The 26,716-nt window shown below is 35.6% G+C and overlaps 3 protein-coding genes and 1 long non-coding RNA gene across 5 annotated transcripts; 3 read left to right on the top strand and 1 right to left on the bottom strand.

Moving 5' to 3' along the window:
* Positions 1 to 1,252: 1,252 nt before the first annotated feature.
* Positions 1,253 to 25,541, top strand: LOC140050927 (hemocytin-like). Of its 2 annotated transcripts, none has more exons than XM_072095931.1 (5): positions 1,253 to 1,394; positions 15,496 to 15,833; positions 22,311 to 22,449; positions 23,806 to 24,147; positions 24,526 to 25,540. In XM_072095931.1, exons 2-5 carry the CDS (start codon positions 15,525 to 15,527, stop codon positions 24,798 to 24,800), a joined length of 1,065 nt encoding a protein of 354 aa, XP_071952032.1. In that variant the 5' UTR covers positions 1,253 to 1,394; positions 15,496 to 15,524; the 3' UTR covers positions 24,801 to 25,540. The 2 variants fall into 2 exon arrangements, with proteins under 2 accessions (XP_071952032.1, XP_071952031.1); XM_072095930.1 differs by lacking the exon at positions 1,253 to 1,394 and adding an exon at positions 15,175 to 15,256 and having other exon boundaries at positions 24,526 to 25,541.
* On the top strand, positions 1,375 to 2,729 carry LOC140050929 (uncharacterized). The gene is made up of 2 exons (XM_072095933.1): positions 1,375 to 1,879; positions 1,968 to 2,729. The coding sequence occupies exons 1-2, from the start codon at positions 1,684 to 1,686 to the stop codon at positions 2,654 to 2,656; spliced, it is 885 nt and encodes a 294-aa protein (XP_071952034.1). The 5' UTR covers positions 1,375 to 1,683; the 3' UTR covers positions 2,657 to 2,729.
* On the bottom strand, positions 5,567 to 13,130 carry LOC140050928 (solute carrier family 25 member 16-like). The gene is made up of 9 exons (XM_072095932.1): positions 12,920 to 13,130; positions 12,511 to 12,603; positions 11,929 to 12,062; positions 11,506 to 11,569; positions 8,824 to 8,945; positions 8,281 to 8,347; positions 7,501 to 7,663; positions 6,849 to 6,917; positions 5,567 to 6,538 (listed from the first exon to the last, which is right to left on the bottom strand). Exons 1-9 carry the CDS (start codon positions 12,966 to 12,968, stop codon positions 6,364 to 6,366), a joined length of 936 nt encoding a protein of 311 aa, XP_071952033.1. The 5' UTR covers positions 12,969 to 13,130; the 3' UTR covers positions 5,567 to 6,363.
* On the top strand, positions 18,488 to 19,609 carry LOC140050930 (uncharacterized). Its single transcript, XR_011845468.1, has 3 exons — positions 18,488 to 18,635; positions 18,975 to 19,094; positions 19,285 to 19,609. It is a non-coding gene; the product is annotated as an uncharacterized lncRNA (long non-coding RNA).
* Positions 25,542 to 26,716: the final 1,175 nt, after the last annotated feature.

Genomic DNA, 26,716 nt, shown 5'->3' with positions numbered 1-26,716 from the left:
ACACTCAGATTTAAAAGATGAGGGCTGAGTCAACAGGGCCAGCGGTCCTACTCTAACTTATACTGGACGACTAAGGAGGTACCCAAGTATAATTCCACCAAGTGACTCCCAGGAGCAATCCGCCATTTTCTCACAAATACAGTATCAAATTTCACTATAATATTAAAAATCGTAATTGAGTTACACTCAGATTTAAAAGATGAGGGCTGAGTAAACAGGACCAGTGGTCCTACTCTAACTTATACTGGACGACTAAGGAGGTACCCTAGTATAATCCCACCAAGTGACTCTCAGGAGCAATCCGCCATTTTCTCACAAATACAGTATCAAATTTCACTATAATAATAAAAATCGGAATTGAGTTACACTCAGATTTAGAAGATGAGGGCTGAGTAAACGGGACCAGTGGTCCCACCCTAACTTATACTGGACGACTAAGGAGGTACCCTAGTATAATCCCACCAAGTGACTCCCAGGAGCAATCCGCCATTTTCTCACAAATATTGAATTTCTAATACTATAAAAACCTTAAACAATACTGAAAATGTGAAAAATACACAAACGGCGTTTCATAGTTATTGTCGGCTGGAAAAAATAAAAGTGGGCTGGCTTATTGTCGGCTTGCTTATTGTCGGCTAGCTTGACACAAGCAACAACACATGCGACTTTTGATATTTCACGAGGAACCACGAAACGTGTACGGTAAACAAAATCGTCATTTAGTACGGTAAGGTTCAATTTAAGGATTAATCCATGTTTAGAGTTGATTTGGAGGTGGGCAGAAAAATGTTTCAGTCAGTGTTGAAAAAAAAAATGCTCAATGTAAAATGAAAATGACATGTCCAACAAAATGTTTGAGGTATTTTGGGAAACTGTTAGAAAAAGTACAAAATAATAATAATAATAAAGGTAAAATGTGTAGGAACTTCACACACATATTTGCGTGTGTGCGCTCAACGCGTAAAGTTATACAAATTGCTGTTGTAAATATAGCGAACGCGCAACGAGCGATCTCTCTCTCTCTCTCTGCGTCAAGTTTTCAACGAGAAGACATCGACATATTTTTATGAGCAAACCATTGCGAGTTTTAGTACAAGCTTTACGATAATAATTAGTTGTCCTAATTATTAACACTATACATTTTGATATTTAGCGTTTTAACTTTACATATTTTACTACGTGTTACTGTATGTTATCGTGTTTCAATTATTGTACCGTTGTATATATTATTGTCCTGAACTAGCCTTAACCTTACACTGCGCACGTACGTACGCGCTTCGTGTGGATATGTGGTTTCTACACTCCGTATAGTTTATTTACTTCGAGCCTAGGATACTTCCAGCTTTGGACATCGTTTGACTGCTACAATACTCCATTACCGTATTTTAAATAGGGTAAGTAAAGACCGAATTACTTATTCCCAAAAGTGGTGACCCCGACGTGATTCGTATGGACTAGTGTAGTGGAGTATTCATCTGTAGGCTGTACTTCTTTTATGTAACATTTGTATTATTAGCGATACTCGGCCTATCTAAGCCTATCCTGTATACGAGGCAGCAAACAGCATTGATCGTACTATATATATAGTACTACGTACAACTATTTTTGAAAACATTTCTGTTACACAGTTTACTTTTAATTATAAGGTAGGCCTAAAACAATTATTAATTTTTTGAGGCGAAAATGGAAGATCCTCCTCCAGCCGAAGCAGCAGTTGCTGTGGATCAAGCGGGAGGTAATGCTGGGGTACCAGTCGCCACGCAACGCGCATTACCTTTAGCGGCATTTACCCTCAAGCTACCACCATTTTGGGCTAACGATCCCGCGATATGGTTTGCCCAAGTGGAAGCGCAGTTCGCAACTCGCAATATTAATAATAATAATAATAATAATAAGATTTTTATAGCGCACATACCACTCCAGAGTGCTCAAGGCGCATTTAAAAATAAAAAAGAAATAAATCATACAAGCTACGAAATTTGCCTATATCGTGGCGTCGTTACAGCCTTCGATCGTCCAGGAGGTACGTGATCTGCTATTAGCTCCTCCTGCTGAGGGTCCATACAGCAAGTTAAAGGAAGAGTTAATTAAGCGGACCTCCGATTCGGAGAAGAAACGGTTGCACCAACTGCTCACTACGGAGGAATTGGGTGACAGAAAACCAACACAACTATTGCGCAAAATGTATCAGTTGTTAGGCAGCCGCACATTAGAGGATTCGATCTTGAAACAGTTGTTCATTCAGCGATTGCCCAATAACGTGCAACTGATTTTAGCCGCAACAGGCGGAAACGTTACCGTCGCTCAGATAGCGGAATTAGCCGACAGAATTTTAGAGGTGTCTCCCAGCCAACCCAGAGTAGCCGCAATCTCTAACCCGACAAGTGCTAACGCCAACCGAAACGAAATTCAAACGGTACGAGCTGAAATTAACAAGTTGACCGCAATGGTATCATCCTTGGCAAACGATCAACAACGGGATAAGAGCAGGAGCAGAAGCCGAAATTGGAACCGTTCTTCCAGTGCTAAACGAACACAAACCAATGAAAATGACTCAGAGCAGTGCTGGTATCACACCCGGTTTGGCAAGGCAGCACGTAGGTGCAGGTCGCCATGCAGTTTCCCAACTTCGGAAAACTCCAAAGCCGGCGAATAACTGCGACGAATTCGTCCGGCACCGTTTCTGATAGTCGCTTATTTCACATTTATGATAGAGATACTGGACTAAAGTTTTTAGTAGATACGGGAGCTGAGATTAGCGTCCTTCCTGCAACAAAACAAGACCGTCAACAGCGAAAAAGTGATTTTGTTTTGCAAGCAGTTAACAACTCTTAAATCAACACCTATGGTGAACGGTCTTTAACACTTGATTTTGGTTTTAGATGGACATGCAGATGGGTGTTTACTATAGCCGATGTTCCCTCAGCAATTGTCGGCGCAGACTTTCTGCAACATTTTGGTTTGTTAGTCGATGTTAAACACCGCAAGTTAATTGATTCTACTACTAATTTAAGGTACTGCATCTAAGCTCTGCTCGCTTAGTCCTGTTTTGCCTCGACCTGTGATTGATTCAAGTTATGAATCAATACTTGGCAAATATTTTCCCAAAATTACACGTCCGAGTTTCAAAGAGGCCAAACTTAAGCATGATGTCACTCATCGTATAACTACCAAAGGTCCATCGATCGCTGCCCGACCTCGGAGATTGGCTCCACAGAAACTCAAAATCGCACGAGCTGAGTTCGACCATATGCTTCAGCTGGGCATTATTCAACCGTCAAAAAGTTGCTGGTCTTCGCCGCTTCACATGGTTGCGAAGCAAACAGAAGGTGATTGGAGACCATGTGGAGACTACAGAGCCCTCAATAATGCTAGTTCCGGATAGATATCCAATCCCTCATATTCACGATTTCACAGCTACGCTTCAGGGAAAGAAAGTTTTCTCTAAGATTGACCTGGTACGAGCCTATCACCAGATACCTGTTGCACCAGAAGATGTGCCGAAAACCGCAATAACGACACCATTTGGGATGTTCGAATTTTTAAGAATGCCGTTTGGACTTGGACGCAGCACAGACATTCCAGCGGTTCATCGATAAAGTTTTACGTGGTTTGGATTTTGTATACGCATACATCGACGATCTTCTCATAGCCAGCAATGATGAACAAGAACATGAAAGTCACCTCAGGTTGTTGTTCGACCGTCTTAAGAATTTGGTATTGTAGTTAATCCTGTCAAATGTGAATGGGGAGTTTCGTCTTTGACATTTCTGGGACATCATATCGACGACATGGGTATCCGACCACTACGTTCCAAGATAGAAGCTATCGAAACATTTCCTGTACCCGACACAGTCCGTAAACTGCGCGAATTCTTAGGATTAATCAACTTCTACAGGCGTTTTATTCCTCGATGTTCAGATATAGCTCATCCGTTGACTGATTTACTGGCAGGTAAACCTCGAAAATCAATTACATTACCACCGACGGCGATTACGGCCTTTGAGGCTGTTAAGGTAGCACTTGCAGAGGCAACTTATCTGGAACATCCCGATTCATCCGCCACATTATGTTTAATGGTTGATGCATCTAACTTTGCGGTTGGTGGGGTGCTACAACAGATGGTAAAAGACGTCTGGCATCCTATCGCATTCTTCTCGCGCAGAATGAATCCAGCTGAAGCAAGGTACAGCACATTCGGACGAGAACTGTTAGCCGCTTACCTTGCTATCCGACATTTTCGTCATTTGCTTGAAGCAAGGGAATTTTTCATCCTCACAGATCACAAACCGCTCACATTTGCACTGAAAGCAAGCTCGGACCGCTACTCACCTCGAGAGATTCGTCACCTAGATTACATCTCACAATTTAACACCGATGTCCGACACGTTAAAGGTTCGCTTAAGGCCCTCGACGACCCTCAGCTATGGTCAGATGCTTTACCGCTAGTACTTCTTGGTCTTCGCACGGTGGTCAAGGAAGACTTGGGGCTATCGTCAGCAGAATTAGTTTTCGGCACCACGTTACGTTTGCCAGGGCAGTTTGTTACGCCTTCTTCCACTAATGCTGACTTGGACCCTAGTAACTATATTCATCGACTGCAGCGCATTATGCAAAACATACGTCCAACACCGACGCGACACAATTCTCGTAAGGTACACGTACATACAGATTTAGCTAAGTGTACACACGTTTTCATTCGCTGTGATAAAGTCCGTAAGCCTCTACAGTGCCCTTACAATGGCCCGTTTAAAGTTGTTAGCAGGAGCGACAAATTTTTCGTTGTACAACTCGCAGGAAAACAGGACACAGTAAGTCTCGATAGACTGAAACCGGCTTACTTAGATACGGATCAAACTAATACGGACCTAGTCAGGCAGCAACATCATACGACAGAGACGTACATTACAATCGCACCGTCGCCACCCCGCCAAACTCGCTCTGGACGACACGTACATTGGCCACAAAAATTCAATGAGCATGACTGTACCTGAATACTTTTTACTAAACTTTATGAACTTATTTTTTCTATCGCTCTCACCTAGCGGCAAAGAGCTAGGGGGGAGCTATGTAGGAACTTCACACACATATTTGCGTGTGTGCGCTCAACGCGTAAAGTTATACAAATTGCTGTTGTAAATATAGCGAACGCGCAACGAGCGATCTCTCTCTCTCTGCGTCAAGTTTTCAACGAGAAGACATCGACATATTTTTATGAGCAAACCATTGCGAGTTTTAGTACAAGCTTTACGATAATAATTAGTTGTCCTAATTATTAGCACTATTACATTTTGATATTTAGCGTTTTGACTTTACATATTTTACTACGTGTTACTGTATGTTATCGTGTTTCAATTATTGTACCGTTGTATATATTATTGTCCTGAACTAGCCTAGCCTATTAACCTTACACTACGCACGTACGTACGCGCTTCGTGTGGATATGTGGTTTCTACACTCCGTATAGTTTATTTATTTCGAGCCTAGGATACTTCCAGCTTTGGACATCGTTTGACTGCTACAATACTCCATTACCGTATTCTAAATAGGGTAAGTAAAGACAGAATTACTTATTCCCTAAAAATGGTATTTTTATTTCACAACAAGTTTCCAGAAAATTATTTTAAAATACATTAAAAAGACACTATAAAAAAAGTTTTGCATATTTGAAAACTTAAAAAACAATACAATTCAAACACTAAACAGTGCTCCTTCATTAATTCATAAAACATTATTAAAATAATTTATTCATAATAATATGAAAGCTACACCATTATTATTAATATTATGCACCTCCTAGCCATTTCTGCTGACAAAACCCATGCAGGCACCGATTACTTGAAGAAAAAAAAAACAAGCAAAATTAACATTACAGTGCTATTTCTTTCATAGTCATTAAAGGGAATTGCTATTTATTAATGTTTATTTAATATTAACAAACAAATACACAAAGTGGCAGTTTGAACTAGCCCATTAAAAAAGGCCATCTTTGCCTTAGAAAAACAGATGTTGCAACTACTGATTGAGTTGAGTGTTTGACATGGAGAGGCTCAGAGCTGTAGGAATTTTTTGTAAGAATACCTAATAATTTATGAATTTCAATATTTAGCCATCCATCACAAATAGAAACAGAGAGCCATAGATACACCAGATAAAGACCAATACATAATTAACAACTAGCACTAGATTCATTCAAAAAATGTCTACAATAATAATAAAATTCTACATGTAAAAAGCATGTACACAGTAATATTTCCCTTTTAGGTAAAATTTTATCATTGGATTTTTTCACAAAAATTGTTGTACTGTAAAAGGGAAATGTTACGGTCAATATTTGGTCAATGTACATCAAATCAACATTCATCATAAACTATTGTTTTTCGGTTGAATATTTAGAAGCTGCTTCATAAATTCATAGACAGTGAAGGACACAGCAACGGATGGAATAGCTCGTACATAGTTGATGCTTAATCCACGGTATAGACCCTTCCGCAAACCATGGCGCTGGTAAACGATTAAAAGAACTTGCATCCAATTACTGATTTAAAAAGAAATGTAAAAAAATGTTATGAAAATGGAAAAAATATAATGTAATAACATAATGATAATTACAATGCTCAATATCTTGGCTGCCTTAAATAAATATATCTGTCGTTATAATTTCGCTTTTTCCCCTCCCTAAATCAACTCTTTCTCGCCCATCCAGGGTGGTTTTGAAATGTTTTTAAAACCTTCCCAGTACAATTCTCATCATCTATGTTGTACTATTTTAGATAATTTATTTTAAGCACTAATTCTCAGAAATTAAGAGTTGTGTTGATAATTAGTGTATGAACTGGATTACTCACCCAAACTGATGGGAGTTTGCCAACATATGTCCCAATTGCATTTTCCTCCTTGCTACATCAAGTGGGTAGCTGTAATAATCAACCTAGCATTGTTATCACACCAATTTAAACCAAATTAACAGGTAAAACAATGAATATGATAAATAAACTGTCAAACCATGTTTTTTCTGAGTGATTTGGACATGAATAATAAATGAAATGAAGTCTTAAAAAAATTTATACATTTTATAAATACATAAGTAATGTCATGGCAACAGACATTGTACTAATACGTCTTTTTCCCAAATATTTGGGATATTCTAGAAAGTCTAGTTTGGGAGTTTCCGTTTTTTAAAGAGTTTTGTATTGGGAGAGTTGACTGTATACATTTATTTGTTTTCTTTTGTTTATATATTTAGGCAAAGTGCCAAAGATAACCAGAAAAGAAAATTCATTCACTATCCTTCTTAAAGTCTGTTTACAAGACAAACATATACACAAGATGCTCCACATAATCAAAGTCTTATAACAAGTCTTTGGTAATGGAGTTGTAATTTGTCATTATAAAAAATCCTGACGACAGGACCTGAACCCAGAACCATTGGAATGGTAGCCAAGCATCATAACCACCAAGCCAAACTCGTAGAAGACTGCAGGCCGCTGTATTACCTACCTTACTGTTTGGGCTATGGCACCTGCTACGCCACCAACAAACAGGTTACAAGGTGTTGTTAATACTTTTACATCAGGCTGACTAGGTGACGGTTTCGATACAAATTTAGGACCATGATCTAAAGCTATACGTTTTCCAGTTTCATAAGTGTAGAATGCGATGCCTAAAAAACAAATGAAAAAAGTCACTCAACAGCAAAAATCAAGTGGTGTATAAAATCATAAAAAACTATTATGTGACATTAAAATGGCACATTCAACCAAAAAAAAAATATTTAATTTATTTTTTCACTAGGCGGATACTACATCTTTAATGTGATCAATAACTGTTTTTTATATGTTTTGTTCTTACAATGATGTATTGTACAGTATTTGTTTATATAGATTACTACCAAAGATACCAAAAACCCCATGGCTGGTTTCAAATGTAGTTTATAACGTTCCCAGTACAATTCTAGTAACTTTGATACCCGACATTATCCACTCTCACTTTCAAACATAGTTTAATAATCTGATCATTCTGATACACCATTACCCATACTCCCTCCTCGAAAGAGGTTCTGATGAGTTTGAAACATTTTGATATATCCCATGTGTATGGTTGCGTGCACTAGAATTATATAACTAGATATTTTAGTGGTTCAAACTTCTTATCTAGGCCTTTGGGAATATTGGCCATTTTTTTTTATTAACAAATACTCTAAAATATAAATACTTAAATTAGCTTTCACTTCTCAGGATTTAGATTTTGCTGAGCCTCCAGTATTATTAGAAAACTTACCTGCATATGGTATCATGCCCATGAAAGTTGGAATAAAACCTCTATAGAAACCTTTCATTTTGCCCTCCTAAATCATAATTCAATAAAAAAGTATGTAATATTTAACAAACTAAATATACTGTACTCCCATTCCAATCACATAGGTCCCAACTTGAGCATAAAAAAAACTATAGAGGGTGCTATTTTGAAAAAAAATACATCCAAACATAAATTTGCACTTTTTAAATAAATCTGGGGCATCAACATCTATAGTAAGGGGTATTAAAAAAGTACTGTATATAAAACCAAATTCAAGTTCATAAACTAATAGTAGACTTAGCTCTGTTTACACTATCAATAAATTGTGATGTGCCCAAGTATGGTAGTGATATGCCCAAATATGGTAATGATATGACATCATCATGTCCATATGGGCACATCACATTATTGTTTACATAGTTTGATAGTTTAGACAGAGCTTTATATTGTAAAGGGTGAATTTGGTGATACTTCAAATGCATGCTCATTTGACTGGATAAACAGAAATAAATAAAGGTTTATTACCTGATGCCATATACTGTGAAATGTGTGAATAATGCCAGTGTAGATATGTTCACCACTAACTTGGAATGCTAGCCTAGCTCGTATCATATCGAGTGGGTATGTAAATAAAACAGCTGTCACACCTACAAATAAACATGATTAATAGTAAAGCTGTAAAGCTCTGTCTACACTATCAAACTTTATGTGACACAAAAATGGGATGTGCCCATAATATGGATATGGTGATGTCATAGCACTACCATATTTACATAGGAAACTGAGATACAGTCCATTGTGGAAAAAAAGGATTAGTGTGTGTTTAAGTCATTAAGCTAATTGATTGCATAATGTTATGATAATCTCTTAGGGTATGTTCAGACCTAAGGAGTTATGCTTTCGTATCACAGCCAAGGTCATATTTTAATGAGCGTCGTAAGAGCAAAGTGTTCAGATTCATTGCAACGAAGTTGCGTTACAAACGGATATGATGTCACTCGCTGGCGATTAACCAAACTCTAACGCACGCATAGACCTACCTTCGTTGTTATTAAAAGTAGTAGTGGTTGGTTTACGAGTTACAGGCCTAGACCGAACATTTGGGCTCGGCATTATCGATGGGTTGTTAGGCATACCAACCAGCCGATCGTTTTGGGGTTTGGGTTTATATTTGGTCTATGATCTAAAATATCATTTATGGCAGAAAAATGTTCAAATCCTGTACTTGCACCGGCTCCAGATTTATTTACTCGGTCTTTCGCTGCTTCAATTTCGTTTGGATATTAAATCCTTCTTTATGAGGATGGCCCATCTGCTAACGTGTCCGCCATCTCGTTGAACACAGACATCTTGTTGCCGGTGCTTTTACGCCAGTTTTTCACTTCCAACCGATCTCTAAACTCAGGGCTTCCCCACAATGAAATAAGGTATTTTACTTCGGTTTCTCGCCAATGCACACGCTTCGATGACATTTTAAATTAATTAATATAATAATATTAATAATAATAATACTGTATAGTGTAACAACAAAAGGTATGATTTTTTTCGCACGTTCACCGATCACAACAAATGGATCAGCTTGGCTATACAATGAGAGGAGCACATGTCAAGATGTGATGTGGCGAATATTGTAATTTGATTGGCTAGATATCTAACCTAGGTCATATTCATTGATGCGTGACTTTCGTATTGTAAGCGACGTCCACTAAACTCATACCTTGAGCTTTCGTAGCGTACGAAATATCAGTGTCGTACGAGGTGGCTTCCACTAATCTTTTCCTGGTTCAGACCTATGGACTTGTACGCCGCGTACAATATGAAAGCATAACTCCGTAGGTCTGAACAGGCCCTTAGATAAGCAACTCTGGCTATACATAATTAATTTTACATGAACATTATCAGAACACGATTGCATCGTTAAAAACATTTTTTTTTAGCAAGAAGCACATTAATTTAGTTTTTGAATGGATAAAATTGATGTAGTATTTGCAGAGTTACGATTTTAGCCCGTTGTTTTTTACTCATTTATCGGGCTGTTAAATGTTTTGTTTGCACCCCCTAACTCTGCAACGATGATATGCATCTTATTCATGTACTGTTTTTCCATTTGACCGTATACTATATATTATTATACCATACCAGCCAGGGAGTTGATATACTAGCCTGAGTAGGTTATTAAAATAATGCAATAGCTACTTATTTTCATAATGAATGTACCATATCTAGTTCTAGGCCTAGTTACTTTTTATTAGACCAGCCGGCATATTGTGTTCCATTTAGGTTAGGCCTAGCTAGCTAAAGCCATCGAATTAACTATACTTTACAAAATCCAAGACTTGGGCTTAGCCTACTGTAACTAAACACAATTTTTAATTTATTATGGTGCGTTAAAACAATTCCACCCTAAAATTCCTTTTGGTGAATGAGATTCTATATAACAACAAACAATGATGATTGAAAATCATAATGTCCATGCAATCACACATGCACACCATGGATTTTCTCCTCCATGATGAGCACACACATGTTTTGGGCGATTTCTGTTGGATAATTCCATTATGTAATAGGAAGCCACATATATTCTACATTTTTATTAAAGATGTATTGTCCCTTGAAACACAAAAAATGAAAGTAAAAATATTCTAAATTTAAATTGGCCATATCAAAGTAATATTAAAGTTATTCACTTTAAGTCGAAATTTCGAGCCAAAAGTTTACGTAATTAACAGGTAAATTAGTTTGATTACATTTCGTCTGGACAATCGTCGCGAGCGAAAGTAAACAAAGATTTTAAACCATGAGTATGCATTATGCATGATACTAATTGGGATTGTTTACAACTCGTCACGGTTGAGAAGGTATTTTCACACAGATCGCGAGGAAGTTTTATGATTTATGCATACAAAGTAGTCAAACAAGCGCGTTGCATTATGAGATATGTTTTGATCAAAAACGTCTGTATTTCAGTTAAATGATTTTTTTTCCCGACTAATTTTTGGTGAAAGTTAATAACTACAGTATTATGATACTTCAAAATGACCCACTTTTTTTCAAAATCTTGCCCTTGCGTAAATTTATATATAGATATAAAGACATTTTTTATAGCACATGAGCACTAAATAATGACTTAATAAAAGATGGTTGATACAGTAATCTAAAGATTTAAAGATAGAATAATGTGCTGACATATATGTTTAAACATCTTACCTGCTAATGAACCAGCCATTAGTCTTGCAACATGTGAATCTTGACCAAGCCATGACAGGGCCATCTGAAAATACAATAAAGTCAATATAGTCTGTGAAATGTGGTAAATATTTGACAACATTTATACGACCATATTTTGATTCAACTATATTTATGTAGTCTATACTTTTGGCGTTTCCAAATGTCAAATAATTAAAATTACTAAAAATGGATTTCAATCAATCTTTATTTTCCCATCATAATCACACACACACACACACAAATTTAAAATTCTTTTATTCATTTTTATTTTACTGGATTCCATTATGCATTTACAAGCACAAATACGTGGATATAAAAGGTTTTGAAAGAATAACGATGATATGCTACAATATACAATATCACTATGATTTAAAGTCAAATAAGGTGTTAATGACATAGAACCTTTTTGTATCGCTCATAAGAAACAAATTGTATTGCACCGTAGGGAAATATTCTAATCATCATTGCACCGTTTCCTTTGTATAAACCCCAAAAGCCTTCTTTCTTCACCACTGCCGTTATTGAGGATGCCACAGCTAAAAGATATAAGAAAAAGTCAATAATGAATACAGTAGAAATAATAATAGAAATAAACATGAGATAGGTATTACTATTATTAAGCCAGATATTGTATATTTATTTTTTTGTTTTTGTTTTGAAAAAGCACTCTTGTGTGGTGCTTGTGAGAATTTGATTAAATAAAAATCGACATATTATAAATGCACGAAAACTGCATACACAAATAAGTTGTGATACGGTGACAGTTCAAGCATCATACGGTTGCATCAGCGAAGCTTTTACTTATCTTATATTCCTCGTGTAATCGTGGTATTCCTTGTGTAATCCTCATACATGTCATAGGCACATGTAAAACTTTAAATCTAAACATCTAATATTGTTAATGTATATTTACGCGACACATTACTGTAATAAATAAATGAATAAAAAGCACATTATTTATTATAATTAACATACTATACTAACATAAATGTCTATAGTGTTCATTTTGAGCCTGAAGAAGTATCTTGACACGGTCCAGTGGAGCTATCATTGTTTTTGCACAGCATCCAGCAACTCCTAGACAAAACAAAATTTAAATTAATTTAAGGACTTACAACTTCAAGCAGAAAGGAGGACTGTTTTTACCAGAGAGAGTAGGCTAGGCTGAAATCATACATGGCGGTTTACTGTATCTGTAGGTTAGATATTTTTTTTATTTTATTGATATAATTAATAGTATTGTAGCGTAGGGTAGGCCTAGCCCCTATCTATAGGTAGGACACTCGATGGGATGCTAGAGATGGTAGGCCTTTAATTAGAGGAGGAGAGCCCGCTCGACCGTCGGTCCTCTGGCCTCTTTTATTCTCAACAAATTTAAATTGATAACATTTACCACCAGCCAAGAACGCCTTGAACATATCGGATACTTCTTGAGATGTCATAATTTTCAAATCAATATAAAATCATTTCTAAAAAAACAAATCAAACCATCTTGTTGATATAAAAACGAGAAGCTAGATAGGGCCTAGGCCTAGGCTATTTAATTCGCCAGGCATGAAGCAAGACACAATTTTCTCTACGCCTACGATAAGGCCGGCAACGCGTGAACTATGAATGCGACAGAGGGCAGCAAAGCAATTTCTATCACTGTCAGAGATTTTCACGCTGCTGCTGCTCGAGCCACGTCTCATGAGGACTACTCATTCAGATATAAAGCAAGCAGCAGTTATAGTCTAGTATCTGAGGCCGACAGTTTTGCTAATTTGTAAACTCGACTATAATTTATAGATCCCAGCTGCTGGACCCAAAAAACGTCTATGAGGGCTCACGGTTGAACGATTTTGGATTCTCGCCTTTTGAGTGGTTGACGCGAATCAACAGACTGGAAAGAATTTCTCACTTGAAGCAAAGAATATATCACTCTTTGCTTGAAGTCACGTTGTCTCTAGAGGGTATTCAGTTGCACGCCTTGAGGTCACACACACACACACACACACACAGCACATTAAAGTTCAAAATTGACCATTTTTAAATAAATGGGCATGTGATTCATAATTAGAGAACTATCTTTGATTTGTATGTATTTTTTGGGATTAAAAGACATCTTTTTAATAATTAATCATTATCTGAAGAAAGAACAATGATTAATTTTAAAATGTCGAGCAGCGTTTTTTGTAAGAAATATTTCTTGTTTTAAAGGTACATTATATAAAGTGATCATCGGTAGTAGTACGCTGAAATCACTGGAAAGGGCCGGGCGGTATCACTGGTCTTACTTACTGTAGTCGATTAACACAAATGTATATATAAGACTGTTATGGGCAGTGACTTATTTTATTTCATATGTTATTAGAATAATACAAATGTAAATAAATTAACTAATTAACCATGTATGCTATATCTGCACCTTGATTAGTTTGCTATTTCCACGGTATTTGTTTTTTTTTAATATTTAATGTTATTTTATATTTAATCGATGTAGTCCTAAAAACTGGGACTTGTGCCAATAATAATTGTTTCATGTTATTATTGTAGGCCTAACAACCTGTCACGTGCCTTAATACAGTATTGACTGTTTCTTCCACATTTAACGATTTGAATATTTACCACTCAATTGTATCGAATTTCTTGTATCAAATCTATCTATAATATTGGAAATGTAATATGATGTAAAATACAACTCCCTGATGAAACCTACCAATGAATGAATCGTATCTCAGTCTGATTGGGCAAATGATAATGTACATGCGTCGATGATTAACAGACAAATGAAATATGTTTTTTAGACGACTGCCCTTAATTTCATCAAAATTGGACAATGGAAAGTTCTTACGTCCGTAGTTTTAAGTAGGCCTACATGTGTAGTTGTGAAATAATTGCAATTGTTGCGCCGCTTCGACATGAATTTATTATCTACGAGAGAACGTATTGCATGGTACGTTCAATTCACTCTTCCCTCTGGTTCAATCCCAGACTGATACGAGTTCTTTGTGTGTCATATTAAATCACGAGTTATAAATTGTCACTAACGGAATTTTAAACGAAAAAAAGAAAACATATTCGGCCCCAACACACAACTAATGACATCTGGTGGTAGAACGAGTCTTCTCAGGCCAAGGACACATCTGGTTCATGTGCACTTTAAGAACTGTTTTGAGACGAGGGGGTTACCCCTGTGACGTGTACTAGTACATCACAGCCACGGATCATACAAACAAGGGTCCTTATGATAAGTTCCTTTGGAACTGGATAAATAATAAAATAAATAAATGTTGTCCTGAAATTGGACTGACCTTGGACCTATCAATACACAACATAATTACTATGGTGAAGACATGAACAACAATATAATCACGTCAATTGAAGATCAATATCGAGAAAGTTTGAGAATATTTTATCACTTAATCAATAATAATGATCATCAAGTCGCACGAAATATGTTTATAGTCTACTTTTATTAGTCCAGAAGAATAATGTTGAAAAAGCTTTTTTTCTAGATTTTTTATTTTTAGTTGAAATCCCGTGAACGCTGAACATCTTTATTGTTTTTCCTCAGTAATCGCGTGAAGTTATACCTCTGTATTTATATTTATATTTGTCTATATGAGTGAATAAATTATTATCAGTATAATTTTTAAACGAATTTTTTTGCGATCTAGGCCTATTATTCTAATAATGATACTTACGTACGTGTGTTGGTTTATACTTTTTGAAAGAAGTTTGTCTGGAGGTATGTATGTGTTTAGATTAAATCTAGGCCCTATTGGCACGTACCAATTTCGAGTCCATGCTGGAAGTACGTAGGCCTACATTGGGTTAAAGCTTCTGTTTCTACCGTAAAATGCTTGTTCTCGAGACTCTCGGAGTCAGAACTAACATAGGTAACGTGTGATGCGAAAAAATGGGAGCTAGCCCTAACAATAATTGTTGTTTTGCATTTAATTATAACTATCCAATGGTATCTTTCAGATTCCTGTTGGCCTACCAAGACTCTTGGAATGGAAGATGGCAGTATATCTGATAATCAAATTAGTGTATCAAGTTATTTTTCGTCGGATCAATGTTACGAGGCTGCACATGCCAGATTAAATACGTTGAAAAGTACTGGCGTTTGTGGAAGCTGGGTAGCATGGTATAACGACCAAAACCAGTGGATCCAAGTCGATTTTGGTGTTGTGAAAACAGTAACTGGAGTTATTACACAGGGTCGCAATGGATATCCTCAGTGGGTGACATCATACGAATTTCTTTACAGCATGAACGGTACCAAATTTCAAACAATCAAAGACGCCAATGAGCAAAATGTCGTAAGTAACTTTAAAATAAATTTACCTGCCACTTACAAATAAATAAGAAAGAAAATAAAGATAAAAGTATAGCGTGACTGTTTTGTTCTTGGGAATTAAAGCGTCGAAATCATCAATATCATGGTGGTTTAGCAATCTGCGTTTTGTCTGGGCATTTCCTGGTTTTCCGTACGCAGTACCCTACGGTAAGCACAGTGCGTAAGCTGGTTTGGGGAAACTAAATAAAAAACAAAACAAAACAAAAAACACTCCGCATTATAGTAAGGATTTCTGATAATACGGAAGTATACATAATGTTATGCATTCCCACTCACCTTCTAAAACATATTTTTTTCGGGATGTTCCAGCTGCCCATATCTTATTGTTTTTTTGATTTGTTTTAAGTGTTTAAAATTTGCAGAAATGCAGTGCATTTCACAGGCTGTATAAAAAGAAAATGCATTCCACAATAAAAAACGAATAATCTAATGATACGTTAATTCTCAGGTAGATTGTGACTGAATTATTTTACATATTAATATCAATTTACATTATACATTGTCTCCTCTACATTGATAGGGATAACAATTAATATGCATTAAAAACTACTCGTATCTAGATGACTGTTAATAGTCAGTTAGGATCTACCTAGAAACAGCTGCAGAAATGGGATGATATGCAATCAAGTCTATTAAAAGTCTTGAAATCCATTGTCTATGGATAAAAACGAACATTTGAAGTCCTTATGAAACTTAAATATAAAAGTTATATGCAATCACTTTCTGGGAATCTTAAGGCAAATCCCAAACGCTTCTGGTCGTGGATAAAGACCAAAACTAAATCGTATTCCTATCCTTCGGGTTATGTCGCATGAGCACAAGGTCGCGGAGACAACAAATGATAAGGCTGCTTTATTTAACAGTTATTTTCATTCAGTTTTAGATCTGGTCCTTCTGTGACTGAAGAACACCAACGTCTGCCTGAGGCTTCTGTCGGCATTCTCAATACTCCAATTATTCAATCTGAAATTGTTAACTAGTTAATTTCATCCATTCAGACTCATAAGGCATCTGGATGTGATAATCTCAGTAACCATGTTCTTAAAGTCTGTTCTCGTCCTCTTTCTATTCCTATTGCTTTCCTCTTTAATAAATCTCTTCAAACCGGACAATTTCCTTCCTTTTTGAAACGTTCCAATATTGTTCCTATTCATAAGGGGTGGGGGGGGGGGGAGGGGAGACCAAGACATTGATTTTTAACTATTGACCTATCTCTCTGTTGCCTACCATTTCTAAATTGTTTGAAAAAAATAGTTTTTAACCATATTTCGACTCATGTTTCTCCTGCCATTGCTTCCTGTCAGCATGGCTTTGTAACTGGTAGATCATGTAAAACAAACCTTGCCACCCTTTTGACCACAGTTTACGAAGCCATTGATGACAGGAAGCAATGTTATATTATTTACACAGACTTTTCTAAGGCGTTCGATCTTGTTCCTCATAATTTACTCTTATTAAAATAACAACGTTTTGGTTTTCATAATGATTTTATCTCCTGGTTTCGTAGTTATCTTAATGGTAGCTTCCAGAGAGTGGTCATTGAGGGTATATCCTCTGAATGGCTTCCTATTCATTCCGATGTCCCTCAGGGATCGATTCTTGGTCCTCTCCTTTTCAATCTTTTTGTCAATGATATTCCAAAACGCTTTACCTACTCCAGATGTCTTATGTTTGCTGATGTTAAGTTATACAACATTATTGGTAGTGTTGAGGATGCCGACAGGCTTCAGGTGGACTTGGACAAATTATGTTCTTGGGCAGCTTTATGGGGTATGTCCCTCAATCCGGTAAACTGCAATATCTTAACTATTACTTTGGAAAAGAACATTTTATTTCATTATCATTTAATTAATGATAATCCCATTAATAGGGTGCAATCGCAAAAAGATCTTGGTGTTTTAATTGATAGTTCCCTTTGATTTTGTTTTCATATTGATTATCTTGTTGGCAAGTGCAATAGACTGCTTAGACTGATGTGGCGTGAAACATTTTGACAGGCAAACCAAAATCCACCTTTATTATTCAATTATCCATCCAAGTCTCAACTTTAGTTCTGTTATTTTTAATTCTATTTCGAAAACTAAGTCTATAACGCGCATTCAGCGTCTGCATAACCGTTTTTAGTCGCGTGGAAGCGACTCTATAGTTCACTATGTCGGTCGGTCGGTCGGTCGGTCTGTCGGTCTGTCGGTCGGTCCGGTATCACTATGCGTTTTATCGCTTTCTGACCTTATCTTGATATCAGTTTAATCTAGCTAAGTCAATTTTTCACAGTATATTCCTTATGGCCAGGAATCGATGTGGTTATGTTTTCACGGTGCGCAATAAAAAATTACGCGGTCTACGCACGATTTAACGAAATCACGTTTGTAATCATATCTTCACAACCATGAATCACAATTAAAGATGTATTGTCCCCCAAAAAATGAAAAATAAAGATGAAAAAAATCAAATTTTGAATAGACCGTTTTGTAGTTAACATAAAGTTATTCACTTCCACCGAAAAAAATATTGATTTCGCTTATAAAAAAATCAAAATAAATTTACCATTTTTTCGAACTCATCGGCTCAGAAATTAGGCCGGTAGAGCTAACTCATACATATGCATGATATGTTAATGAGCATCCACACAGCAGAGATCTGATCCAACAATGGACGATGCACGTTGTATGGTACAACAACACCACCAGAGATCGACGCGACTGTGGGTTTCCCTGGGATGGCTGATCGTATAAATATGTAAAGCTGAGCTGTTAATTTGTCGGTATGTAGGCCTAGACGGTTATTTTAAATATAATAATATATATATAACGCAATAATAACAGGAAGGTAAATTAATTAACTTAGCCTGGGATTTTTTCAGTTCAGGGCTAGGCCTAGAATCTAGCTAGGCTAGTAGCAAGCAGACTGTGACAATCGGGTCCCTGCAGAAGATGCCCAACTAGGCCCTATACATTGTACTCTTCATAGACTGGCCATAGGCTATATGCCATCAATCTTAGCTACATTCCGAAAATACAGCCAGCTTGCTGTACCATATATATTTACAGTTGAAGCTTGTTTAACTAATTTTTATGATAAAAATAAAACAAACATTTTTCAGGAAAAATTGTTGCAATACAAGCCTGAAATTGAGAACCTTCCAGCAGCACTGTACAAGTAGACAGAGTGGAAAAGCCAGCTTAGCCATTTTACAATACAAACAAATGTTCTCTGTACTGTAGTAAGTCAAATATTTATTTTCTATTTTTATAAGTTATAAAATTATAAGTAATGTGTTCTAATTACCATAGAAAGGTAGTATACTTATTTGACTATGTCAAAGTAAGCAATTTCACTAGCCCAATTTTGCACTAAATATGCATGATCTATTTTTTCCAGATTTTCATACTTTGCTTTTACTTTTTTTAAAGACGTTGAGCTGATGAAGACTGGAACAGAGGTCACCCAAAGACAACAATGATAGACTCGGTATTGGAATATGATTGGATATTGCAGGAAAAATATTTCTGACTCTCCTGCTGCATTCGGCCAATATGTTCTTGTCCAGCTTGTAAAATATTTTTTTTTGTATTATATGTACAGTATATTATTTTGTAAACATAACATTCAATAAATAAAAAAAAACTACTACATACAACAGTACACAGGATAAATTCTTCAAATTTACTTACACTTCATAATTTTACTGTAAATATTACAGTGCAAAAGGAGTTAATAAAATATATATATACAGTATATCTTATTGAATTCCTGTATTGTTTTTTGTGTCAATTTGTCTACTAATTATCAATGTGTTGATTGTGGCAGTAATTACGACAGCTATAGTCTTCTAAGATCGCTCACATCCATTACAAAGTGTCATTTTAATAGTAAGAAACGTTTCAATAAATTGTGAATGTTGCCACTGTACGATACATTTTATGTTTCTCACTACTTGCTCTTATTGTTCAATCAATCAACCTAAAAAAAAAAGAAATTTGTGTCAAAATATCTGCATAAAATGTTTATTTGCGGAATGTTAATTTGAACCTATTGCATTTGATACAGAAAATATTTTTAAAATATTGCATCAGTAAAACATCCAAAACAATATTTAGATTTTCTTTTTTTTTTTATTTTCACTGCCGAATAGATAGTTGAAATCTTTAAAAATTAAACCAATTCATCATGATTAAAACAAAAATACATCCCTTCTGGTGGTGGTCTACTGTAGCCCTAGCTAGCAGTGTACTGCTAAGGCCTACTACACTACTTCTAGAGACAGAAGTAGGCAGCAGTTAGGCTACTCGAGACTGTCAGTGCTAGTAGTACTAGTAGTAGTAGTAGAATAGTAGTACAGTAGCAGCAAATTCGGGCCTAGGCCTAGCTAGGCCTCTCCTGTTAGCGAAACAAAAACTCACCTAAATGAATAAGATTCAACATCAAAGTTAATAACTGTAATTCTAACTTAGCATTCTGCTAGCTATAGTTTTCGTGTTTTCTTCAAGATTCGTCTCGCATCACTACTCGACTCTCTCGCACGCATGGCATTGCTATCGTTGTTGGCTGTTGATTTGGAAAGCGTCATCATCCACACCATGTATCCATACAATATGAATATTTATGAGCTAACTCAGGTCAAGGGTTAAATTAAACCGGAACACATTTGTCTTCCAGACAAATAGCTTCCGGTTGGTTAATTTTTGCATTAAATTGCGATTTTCCCGTGTAAAAAATTATTTTTTTCAATCCAAATTGAGGTCAAAGTGAATAACTTTTATGTGCAATTAAAATGGCCTATTCAACAAAAATATCGAAAAAAAAATTTTTTTCAGGGGGACAATACATCTTTAAATAAAATTTGGTACTCATAAATTTCAGGGCATAAATCATCATATGGCAATACAATTACGTGCGTAGCGCATGTAACGCATGCGTACGCGCGCTTAAAATTTAAAAAAATTATTTTCGATGAAATAAGAGTACGTTTCAGGCAATTTTAAGCGTTTACAAAATTGCCATGAGTGCGCAGATTTTTGCGCGCGCACGGCGCGTTAAATGTTATTGCGCACTCTTTTTGCCCGATTTCTGTTTTCTTGACTTAATTTTCAACTCGAAATTACGTTATACGAGCACGTCAAAAGTGACAGGCTACGCACGTGTAAATTAAAAAAATATAACTGTTTTTAAACATTTCAACATTTTTAAACATGTTCAGTAATTTCGGTCAGTTGGTAGGTTGGTCGGTCGGTAAACACTAAGCACGCGACTGCAGCCATCTTTTTGGCCTTGTTTACGCTACATCAGCCACAAACAGAATCCTGATTTTCATTTCCATGTCCAATCTCCTGAGTCCCGTAGAACCTTTATGATCTTGTTTTTTTGTATAACTGTGTTAATTCTTTATTTGACTGTAACTTAGTTAGTATTTTTTATCTTAGAGTCCCTTGTCGTCGTTTTAGAAGAAATCCTACTTTTCATATTCCTTTTAGTAAAGTAAATGTTTAAAAAAAATGGTTTTATTAGTAAATTAAGTCAAACTTATAATTCTTTTACTTTAAGAAACCCTGAGTTAAATATTTTTAGTAATAATCTCCGTAAGTTTCGTAACATTGTTAGTAGTTTAGTTTAATATTTTTAGTCGCGTGCAACGCGACTTTACAGCTCACTATGTCGGTCGGTTGGTCGGTCGGTAAAAACTAACTTGTATATGACCTTATCTTGATATCAGTTTAATCTAGCTAAGTCAATTTTCACAGTATATTCCTTATGGCCAGGAATCGATGTGGTTATGTTTTCACGGTGCGCAATAAAAAATTACGCGGTCTACGCACGATTTAACGAAATCACGTTTGTAATCATATCTTCACAACCATGAATCACAATTAAATAAAAGTTGGTACTCATAAATTTCAGCGCATAAATCATCATATGGCAATACAATTACGTGCGTAGCGCATGTAACGCATGCGTACGCGCGCTTAAAATTTTAAAAATTTATCTTCGATGAAATAAGAGTACGTTTCAGGCAATTTTAAGAGTTTACAAATTTGCCATGAGTGTGCAGATTTTGGTGCGCGCACTGCGCGTTAAATGTTATTACGCACTCTTTTTGCCCGATTTCTGTTTTCTTGACTTAATTTTCAACTCGAAATTACGTTATACGAGCACGTCAAAAGTGACAGGCTACGCATGTGTAAATTAAAAAAATATAAATGTTTTTAAACATTTCAACATTTTTAAACATGTTCAGCAATTTCGGTCAGTTGGTAGGTTGGTCGGTCGGTTGGTCGGTCGGTCGGTAAACACTAATGAGCACGTGACTGCAGCCTTCTATATGGCCTTGTTTATTGTATGTGTACGTGTTTATATGTGTTCCCTCCTGTAAGTGTAAGTGAAATAAATAAATAAATAAAAAGGCTATGCCATTTATTATACCTTCTTTAAACTCTTGCAGGAATTTGAAGGCAATTCGGATAAAGATACTAAAGTGACAAACATGTTTTCTTCTCCGGTATCCGTTCGAGTTGTTCGTATTCATCCAACTAATTGGTGTGATCGGATATCTATGAGATTTGAACTTCTTGGATGTAAAGGTAATATACCGCATTAAGGCTAATTTACACAAACGAGCGGTAATACAAAATATAGAATCTATGTTATGACCATCACAAAACGCGTAGTGGGGACGGGGGCGATAGATACATATTCTACGTGGGACAAGCTATACGCGGTTTTCCGCTTACCATTATAAACCGCTCGTCTGTGTAAATTGGCATTTAGTCCTTTAAATGATACCTAACGAACAACTTAACAACAACATCGAGAGAAAAAGAGTACAGAACTCCGATCTGCACTGCGAACGTGCATCAGACAGTGTGTTTTGCAAGTATGGCGTCATGATGAGCTCACGCATACATCATGAATATTCATGATATATGCACGCTCTCTATAGTTTCTGCCTTAACCTAATAGGAAAAGAAATAATGCGACCTGCAGTGTAGGCCTACTACTAAAGCTTGGTTTCCACGAATGAATAGGACGTAGACGCAAAGGAAATACCAATTACAAGCAATGGATTATCGCTTAGTAGCCTACTAAAGCTTGGTTCCCACTAGAGATGCAGGGAAAGGACGTAAACGTAACGCAAACAAGTTGACCAATTGACAAGTGACAGTTCAAATAAGCTATTTCTTGTGATTGGTCAAATCACTTACTTTGTGCATAAACGTATTTGCGTTGTGTCTCTTTCTAGACAAGAAATAATGCGACCTGAACAATAACAATAATGATTGCAGCAACATTGGGATAGGCCAAACAATTTGTTACGACGGTTAATAGCGATTATCTAATAGGGCCTAATAATACAATAATTAATTAATCGATAAACAATGTAGATAATGATCATGACGATTACAAATTCGATAGCTAGATTTGAATGTCTATTGTTTTATCATAACTTGCTAACTAACTTACCTGAGACTTTTCCTAAAATATTGAAATTCATACATTTAGGCAATATAGCATAAATTGAAGAACAAAACAATCGAAACTAATATTTATAAAGATTACAGGTAGATTGGAGGGCACTTTGAGAGCAGGTCCATGATCGACACTGCATACCTCCGTCTACTATTTTCCACATAAAAATGTCCTTGTTTTTATTATTTTTCTTTCTTAGTATTATACTTAAAAACAAATATTAAATAGGAGTTTGGTGTAACGGCTATCATTGAGTCCTGGTTTGAGGGATTTAAAAATGTTTTACTTTTAAATTAATTATTAGACCTATTAAAAAAAATTGTTTTTCACGCGACATTTTACTTTAAACCTTATGTCCTATTCCCAGAAAAAGTGTTTTTAGGTTTAATTACACTCTGTGAAAAGGAATACACTCTGTAAAAAGGACTTTTTAGTTTTCTAACTCCATGTTTTCTAACTACATGTTGTAGATGGATTGATTATATACAACCACCATTGCTATAAATATTCTGAAGACCTCTTAACATGGAGTGAAGCGAAGGCAGTCTGTGAAAACTCACAAACACACTTAATTACAATCAACACAGAAGAAGAGCTAAACTACTTCGTTGGCATTTCGATAGACAAGACGTGGACAGGGCTGAACGACATTGAGGATGAAGGCAATCCGGTGTGGCTGATACACGAGCAACCACCCACCTTCGATGTGGCTACAAACAGTGAGGATGATGATTGTTGTCGCATTAGAACAAATGTTCAACACAGAATTAAATACGTAGAATGCAGTCTACAGTTGTTATACATATGTGAAGGTTAGTAACACGTAATGTAGGCCTATACTACTAAAGCTTGGTTTCCACGAATGAATAGGACGTAGACGCAAAGGAAATACCAATAGCAAACAAGGGATTGTCGCTTAGTAGCCTACTAAAACTTGGTTCCCACTAGAGATGCAGGGAAGGACGTAAACGTAGCGCAAGCAAGTTGACCAATTGACAAGTGACAGTTCAAATAAGCTATTGTGATTGGTTAAATCATTTACTTTGCGCATAGACGTCTTTGCGTTGCGTCTCTAGAGGAAACCACGCATTATTGGGGGATGATTCAGGATTTTAGAACATCATTTTCAGTAACGTATGTGGTATCATGTAATTTTAAGTCGGTATTAATTAAATGTTTTATTATTACAGGTTCCACCACTATTTATACAAAATATTCACTTGTAATGAAAGGCAAGTCTCCGGCAGCTGACGACGTAGTCAGACATGTACTGGCAGTGAGCTCTGGTGCATGTTCCCTAGAATGCGGCAATGACGATGTGTGCGTTTCTTTTTCATTCAATGCATTTTCAAATGAATGCATTTTGAGTACAAATACAGGTCACAGTTCAGAAGAACTAAATGAAGCAGAAGGCTTTGACTTTTTTGGTATTACTTCGTCAGAAGAAACTTGCACTATATTTTAAGAAATAATACATTTTCAGAACAGAAGGAGACGCATAAATAAAAAGTGCCTGAATGAAATTTAAAAAATTAAATTATAAAAAAGCTATCAATGGACTTATTTTAATGTATATGTACAATCAACGTCCAAATTGATTTATCTTGATAGTGAAATTATTTATCGTATCGTATCGTAGTAACTTTCTGTGCTGGAAAAAACATATCTTCGTTTGACAAAAAAAGTGTGATGTGTCCAAATATGGTATTATTATGTCCCGTGTGTCCCGTATGTTTTGTCACCTAAAGTTTGATGGTGTAGCTAGTTATAGTGAAGAGATACATATATTATTTTATTCATATTAATACATTTTGTCGCTATGAACACTTGTATATTTCGATAATTTTCTTATCTGGAAAAACCATATTCAATAAGAAGAAATAATAATGTTGGAAATGTGTCTATAGAAACTTTATTATGTTCTTATGCATTTCTTTACCGAATAGTAATTACATCCGGAATTGAGGTTTGGGAAAGTATTAATATTTATTGTAATAAAAAGAAAATTCATTATCTTACCTCAAATCTGATTTGAAATATTATTATCTCGGCACCATTGGATACCTAAAACTAAGTTTTTTTGTTTGTTTTATTATTATCTTTCGTGGCACCACCTTTATTCATTCATTTCTTTCAAATAAAAGTTTTATACATCTTCTATTTTTCTTCGTCATATTCTGTTTTTTTTTATCTTAATGTTATTTTAACACATTTCATACTTCTAAAACTAAGTTTTTTTCTTATTCTCATCAATCTTTACGATCACGATTTAATCACATAATTTAGCTGCATTAAAACTTCGAATGTATTATAGGTCCAACTTTTTGTTTTGGTTGGAACTCGACAAGATCTAGAACATTCTATCGACATTTTATAAGTATGACTATATTATATTTGTTTTTCATTTTGCCATTAAAAATCGAAGAACATATTGATGTTGGTTTTGAAAGTGGGTTCATCTTTTATCGATGCTCGCTATAAACATATAATATCATTATTTTTGTTAAGGATACATTTAAACAAATCAATTACAGAGCAATCGAGTGTGAAATCATTTTTAATTATGAATCGATAATAATGATCGTCATGTCGAATGGATCTATTTATAGGCAATATTCACAAGAACTGGTTATTAAAGCTATAGTTGATTTTGAGAACTACACACACGGTTGTTCCAATAACTCTATTGGATTGATTATCAGTTGAACTATTCTATATTTTTGTCTACTTATATTATAATAATGATACTGACGTTTGTGTGTTGTGTTATATTTTTTGGGAAAAGTTTATCTACAGGTATGTGTTGAGAATCTATGCTTAACTTAACGATTGTTTATAGGTTAAATATACCTCCATGCTTGTGCATTTAAACTTTAACAACCTAGATGATAAAAATATTTTCGTCATTGGTATAATAGCAGAACGAGCGTCGTAAAACTTTCTTTAAAACGTTTTGCTCAGAACTTTTTCCCATACCAATGTTATAATAGGAAGTTCACCAAAATAACTATTAATAATGTAAATTTGAGACATATTTAAGTAAGTAAGAAGTAGATAATCAATAAATTTCACATCGGAAAATACTATTTTAAATGTCCTTGAAAATCAGTAAAATTCATATTTTAACATTATTAAAAAGGTCCTGTTGCACCACTTTTGAAACAGGCACGTATTCCATGATGCTTTATTACAGCGAAAAATAAGTGGGGTTATTATCAATGTTGTTGTTTCATAATAAATAATATACAAATTTCAAACCCGATTAAGTAAATTTAATTTGACAAAGATGAAATGGTACGGTCACATTACGAGATCATCCAAACAATCATGCAATTAAGGCACTATACCAGGTGCAGGGGCGACCGCAGAACCATTCTAATG

The sequence above is a fragment of the Antedon mediterranea genome, chromosome 6 (assembly GCF_964355755.1).
Source record: "Antedon mediterranea chromosome 6, ecAntMedi1.1, whole genome shotgun sequence".
Taxonomy (NCBI): domain Eukaryota; kingdom Metazoa; phylum Echinodermata; class Crinoidea; order Comatulida; family Antedonidae; genus Antedon; species Antedon mediterranea.
This window is presented reverse-complemented; position numbering and strand designations above follow the sequence as displayed.